The sequence below is a fragment of the Ursus arctos genome, unplaced genomic scaffold, assembly GCF_023065955.2.
Source record: "Ursus arctos isolate Adak ecotype North America unplaced genomic scaffold, UrsArc2.0 scaffold_3, whole genome shotgun sequence".
Taxonomy (NCBI): Eukaryota; Metazoa; Chordata; class Mammalia; order Carnivora; family Ursidae; genus Ursus; species Ursus arctos.
This window is the reverse complement of record NW_026622985.1, coordinates 23,484,777-23,490,939: the sequence shown is the minus strand read 5'-3', so window position 1 is coordinate 23,490,939 and position 6,163 is coordinate 23,484,777. Positions and strand designations below refer to the sequence as shown.

Here is a 6,163-nt window from a genome sequence, read left to right as displayed (position 1 = left end):
ATTTCTAGACCAGACCTGTTTGACCGGCTTGGTCCCAGAGCAGCTAAGGTAACACAGGAGAAGAAAGGCTGATGTAAACAAAGTAAATAAGCATTTGAAGTAGAGACTTTCAAAGATACAATTCAGGAAATTTAAAGTGCTAGCATATGGAAGTTGAGAAGAGGAAGAAGATCCAGAGGAAAGGAGTGTAACACTTGCTCAGGTTCATATTCTAGACCCCAGGCAGTGAGTCAGTCGTGCTTGAGTTTCTCTTTCTGATCTAATATATACTATCCATGTGTGACTTTGGACAAAGCTTCAGTGTTCTCATTTGTGAGATAGTAACGTAATTAAAGAATGCTGTTCATATAATACACAAAGTGCTTGGAATATATATGGTCTGTCCTCTACCAAGACAAATATTAATTATGACAATAAAGAGACAACTTTCAATCTCTGGAGGATTGAGATTCTCTTGTTAGATAAAGTTGATTCATATAGCTCATCTCTATGATGGAGAAAAATCTGAGAACACTCTATTTTCTTTAAATTTGAAACAAGAGAATTCATAGCTGCACAACTCATAAGGAATAGTTGGGTACATCGCTGAAAATCAGTCCAAGAGTTTAAGGTAAAGGGCTTTTTTTAGGATCATCAAAAATATAAAGTATTAAAAACAAGGCTGCTACAGCAGAGAAACCTCAGTGTATGAGATGTCACACCATTTCTTTAACATCTTAATGAAAGTAATTCTAAGTATTTTAACTTGGATGTTTTCCCAAGACACCTTGATGAGGGCAAACTTTGTAATTAGTGGCCTCTAAATTGAATTGTCATTACTTCTGTGGATCTATTTAGTGTCCTCCTTTCCCAAACTAGCTTACTCAGTTAGCTCATATTATTTCGCACCTATCAGGAAAGAATCAAAGACTCATCCTAGAAAAGTGATACTGGCCACCAAAGTTTCTTATTTTCGTTAAGGTATTTTAGGTTTCTAAGTAGTTTGGAGAAATGGGGCCAGAGATGAGTCTTATTAGGGGCAACTATTGCCACTCTTAAATTTTCACTATGTGGCCCAAGTTTCAGGCAAGCATGAGCACTCATTTCATCCGTGTGCTTGAATCTGCCTTGGCTGATGCCTATCAGTAATTTCATGACTTATTTTGAGGTGAGGTCAATGGTAAATGTTTCAGTACTAAGCAAATACCATTAAATATCTCAGTATTAAGCAAATAGCATTCAATTAAATACGTTGAAAAGAAGTTTATTTAGGCAAGATAGAGGGAATCACAGCACAAGTTGCATAGACTGCAACTAAATCTAAGCTATTTTTCATAGTTTCCAAAGCCTTGTGAATATGTGTGAAACATGGAGTTAATCCTTTGGATTTTTGCAAATTGAGAGAGGTAATAAACTTCCTTGTAAAAACACCATTTGACATGCATTTCACCTTGCCTTTCTTTATCTTGGTTTCCTGAAACTTAAAGGTAAGATGTATAAATATATTCTACCTTACATGGATTTACAGATCAATCAGTGTCTCATGGTTACACATTTCTAAATTCACAATTATATAATTTGTGTGAATGCTCACAGCAATCTTCTAATGATTTATTCTTCTCCCTCCTTAATTGATAAATGCTAATTCAGACTTCAGCAGGAAGATAATAGTCCTCAGAATGGAAGGTCTTGATGAGTTTCAGAAGTATTTTAGAGAAATGTGCTTGGTACTTATTCATGTTTGCATCTGCTCTTTAAAACTGTCAGATGTTTTGTGGTTAAATTCATTATTATAAATTTAAGGAGCTGCTCACATTTTTATTGCACTAATCACAAAAATAGTTTAACAGTATTAAATTTTTAAAAATAACCCAGCCATTGAATTAGTAATTTCTTTCATAAACATAGACATTTGAAGATAATATTCACCCTGGAATATAATTTTTTAACTTTTGAATTTTCATTCTTTTGAACTCTTAAAATTACATTTGATGTCATCCCTTCATAACTCATCTGTACAGAAAGAGTTAAAGACAGGTTTATGGTCGACTGGACATAACAGGTGGTGCTTAGGCACATGAAAGATGTCTTAATCACCTCTTCGTTTCCTCTCACCTGAGATTTAATTCAACTGTCCCACACCAGCAATGATTTTGCACTCTCAGAAGTATTTTCTATGATTCGGTTTATAAGAATTTAGTGATCTGCTTTATTTCATAAAGAAATTTATGAGGAACAAGGTGGAGAAATCGCATTCCATATTCTCTTTGTATAGTGACATCTGCGGGCTGTTGTAGCCCACAGTGATTTTTAAACGTAAGTACCTGCTCATTTTATGGGGGTCAAATCTCATTTTGTCCTGCTGTTCAAATATCTAGTCCGTTGTGGTCCAGAGAAATAATTTTCACTTAAACATTAAAGTCAGTTCCAGAGTTTAAGAAGTTTTCCTGAAAGTAGTGCTGGAAATATGTCCCTAATGTCTAGATTTATAAACTTATATCTGTTGGCATAATTCAAACAGCCTTCTTCCACAGAATTGTGAAATAATTTCTTGTAATTATGTTTGAGACTATCCTGAAGAGTTCCGAATACGAGTCAATGTGGAGAGGTCAACAGAATTACTACTGCCTTCGGGATATTAAGGAAACGCAATGCGAAACAACACCCATTAAAAGGGAAAACTGCGATGAGATAGTTGGTTTATCTCCACCGGTTTTAGAAAATCTGTTGCAGGAAAAGGATAAGACTCATGCCCTTTTACAAACGCATCTCTTTCCCTTAAAAGGATGCAGTGATCCTTTTCTGGCAAAAAAAAAAAAAAAACTGCTTTGCACTTTGATATTTACGGCTAAGCAAATCCTGAACGCCTTCCAAGAGCTGCCGGTAACAAAATCCTCGGAGCGCACCCTATGAGTTGCTCACTCCACCGCGGACCGCGAAAGGAGCAGAGTTAGTGAGCTGGTGCTCTAGCCTGCAGCAGCGCATTCCTGTATCTCCGGGCAGCCTGTCCTCGGTCGGCCCCGCCCGCCCGGCGGATCGCCGACCGCCCTCGCGGCTCCCTGCCACCCTCTCGCGGGCGTGCTCTGGGTGGGGCCTCGCGGCGGCGGAGATGCGGCGGGTGTGCTGGGCGGGTGAGGCTAGCCGGCTGGGCGGTGCGCCCGGGCAGCCCGAGCCGCGCGCCGCGTCGCTGTAATCGGACACCCGAGCGCTCGCCCCCGGTGCCCGGCCACTTTCCATTCACTCCGAGGTGCTTGATTGAGCGACGCGGAGTAGGGCTCCGGGTGCCGCGGCACTGCGACGCAGAGGATTCCTTTACAAAGAAACTCAGAGGACCGGGAAGAAAGACTTTCACCGCTGGGACGCTCTAGAAATTAAGGTCTTCTGGGAAAAAGACTAGAGAGACACGCGGAGCCACGCCGGTAACAAACTGATGACTTTTACGTGCTGATCTCTTCCCATCTCGGTAAGCTGGATTCATTATTTTCGGCATTACAAATTTAGCAAAATATAACTTTTGGTTCTGTGTGTCGACTTTTTACACATCGGTGTCCTCAAGTCTGGACATTTTCTTCAGAGCGCACGCAGTTTGTCAGGAAGTGTATCCCTTGCTGAGAGCCCTGCTTGAGTTGTTTCTTTAGATTATGACACCTGCGGAGAGTTTAAAGTTGAGTATTTCAGTGCCTTCTAATGCAGGATTGTTCCAGAGGACCTAAGATTTCTTTTCTTACATGTTATTAGCGTTCCATCAGCAGAAGTGAAGACAAGCAGCATGTCTAAGTGTCTCAGTTAAAGGGAAGTTATAATATACGGGGGAGGGGGCACGTGCAAGACCCTTGGCTTTCGCCGCTTCTCCTCTCTAGGTAGGCTTGAAATCGCATTGCTCTGTATACTCACTTCATTTGACCTGTCGTTTCATTTCCACTATTCTTTGCAATTTTTAGCATATGTTGCTTTTGGTGAGACATACCAGATAAAATACTAATAATAGCAATATGTAAAAATGTGTAAATATTATCTGCCTGCTTAATAAAGAGACAAAGGTTAGTCATATTTATAGCTTTTTTTTTTTTAACTATAAAGTCAACAAAACCAGGGAGCAATTACTAAGGGAAAGTTATCCCATAAAATCAATTTTCTTCTAAGTTAATTTAAGGATGACAAGGTGAAGAGGTTGTGGAAGCAGGAAGAAACTGTTTCGTTTGAAAATTACCAACACAAACATTACTAGGGTTTCCTCCATCTGTGTGGTAGAAGAGGCAAACAGTTTTGTTTCTATGTCTCATAACATCTGTACCACCTAGGAAATCAGCTGTTTAAAATGTTTAAATTGTTTAAAATGGCATGTTCAGTTTAACTGTGCTTTTTCTTCTGTATTCATTAAGCACTCTTAAATTTTCCGTGGCATTTCTTTATTGAATAAAATAATGTTAAGATTTTAATATTAAAAGACACATAATAGTGAAGGTTAGCATTGTTGTAACCCATAAAAATACATTTCTAGATTAAGCTCTGTCATTTTATTGTATAATTACATCAGACTCAAAATGATATGATTTCTTTCATGGTCCTGGGTTTATTTTGCATGTTGTGGCCACTAGTGCTGCTGTCGATCTCTAGTTACCCATTACCTGATCTTCCTTGGTATTCAGACATTAGTTAATAGCATGTATCAATGTTATAGCTACAGTTTCAAAAGGTAATGCTTTTCCCTCTGATTTATCTTTTGGAATTTTGACAACCTGCTTTCTGGCTGATTTATTTTAAATATGCATTGAGGGTTACATGGTTCACTGGATTGCTCACCACTAAGTCATTGGTTTGAATTTGGCACTAGTCCATGGTTACCTCATCTGCATCATTTAACAGCTGCATGGTCATCTGTATAAATTGGCAGATAACTAATTTGAGTGATTTCAGTGGTGAAGGATTGAACACACATATATTTATGTATAGAAACACCATTTCAGAGACGATTACTCCAAAAGAGCTAATGAGGATGGAAGTGAGTGGGTGTACATGAATGTTCATGTGGCATTTTCCTGCTACTACTATATTTATGGTAGAAAGAGAAGTTTTTCATCCACTAATATATATTGGTACCATTCTCAAGTCTTTTCAATGTTATGTGATTGTTAGAAGATCAAGTTTAAATATTGGGTTTTCCTTTGGGAACTAATACCTTTTCCTGGCTGCTTTGTTCTGCTTTAATATTAGCATTATTTGCTGAGAGAGCAATTTCTTTTTTCATAAAGACTTTCAGACACAAATGAATCAAATCCAAATTTTTGCATCTAAGAAACAAAGTCAGAGCACCTCCTACTGTTTACATGACTGTAAAAGTTCAGATACATCTTTTGTGAATAGGTGCTCTGTCTAGATTGCTGGTTTTGTGTGTATCTGTGTGTATGTGTGCAGGTATGCTCCTAAAATGTGAAATGAAATATAACAAACTTCTTACCTCTCTTTTAAAGGTATTTTCCCTTGGATATTAACTTGCAAATCTGAAGAAATGGCATTCCGGGCAATTTTCGTGTTGGTTGGAGTATTTGTTTGTTCTATCTGTGTAAAAGGATCGTCTCAGCCCCAAGCAAGAGTTTATTTAACATTTGATGGTAAGAAAGTTGATAAGTACTCTGGGAAAAATGTCATTTGAAGTCTTTTTTAAAATTTCACATCCAGATCCAAACATTAGTAATAAATTAAATATAGTAAAATATTATCGACTATTGATTAATTTTGAAAATATTTACTGGGCTGCTTTTTTGGATGACATGGCTATTTTAAATTATTGGTTCATAGACAAAAGCCATCTGTTGCATTTGCTTATGAAAATGCTTGAAGTATATTCTGCTCATTTTGAAGTATCTTCTTACTAGTCACCTGGTGTTTGAGAAACACCTTTTATGTGCTAATCCTCATCAGCAAAGAAGTCTATGCAAGTTTAATTATTTAAAGTTTTTCTTAATAAATTTTGGACTTAGCTTCCAAATCATCTCTCCATATGTTGTTCTAATGGTGCTTCTTCCATGTCCAAAAGGAGTCCCTGAGACTGGCAGAATCTCCTGATTGATTGAAAAGGATTTAAAACAATAGTTGTAAATATGTTTTTGATTGATGTTATGTACAAATGTTATCTTCAGAAGCTTAGGAAAATGGATGTGATTTCAAATTTGCTCAAGCGTAG

At 37.7% G+C, this 6,163-nt stretch overlaps 1 protein-coding gene across 1 annotated transcript in view; it reads left to right on the top strand.

Annotated features, from left to right (window-relative positions):
• The first annotated feature begins 2,904 nt into the window (after window positions 1-2,904).
• Window positions 2,905-6,163, top strand: part of SEMA3C (semaphorin 3C) — a 169,794-nt gene continuing 166,535 nt past the window's right edge. The window contains exons 1-2 of the mRNA XM_026504590.4: window positions 2,905-3,442; window positions 5,451-5,591. Of these exons, the coding sequence (XP_026360375.1) occupies window positions 5,489-5,591 (103 nt within the window). The 5' untranslated portion in view covers window positions 2,905-3,442; window positions 5,451-5,488. The remainder of the gene's footprint in view (window positions 3,443-5,450; window positions 5,592-6,163) is intronic.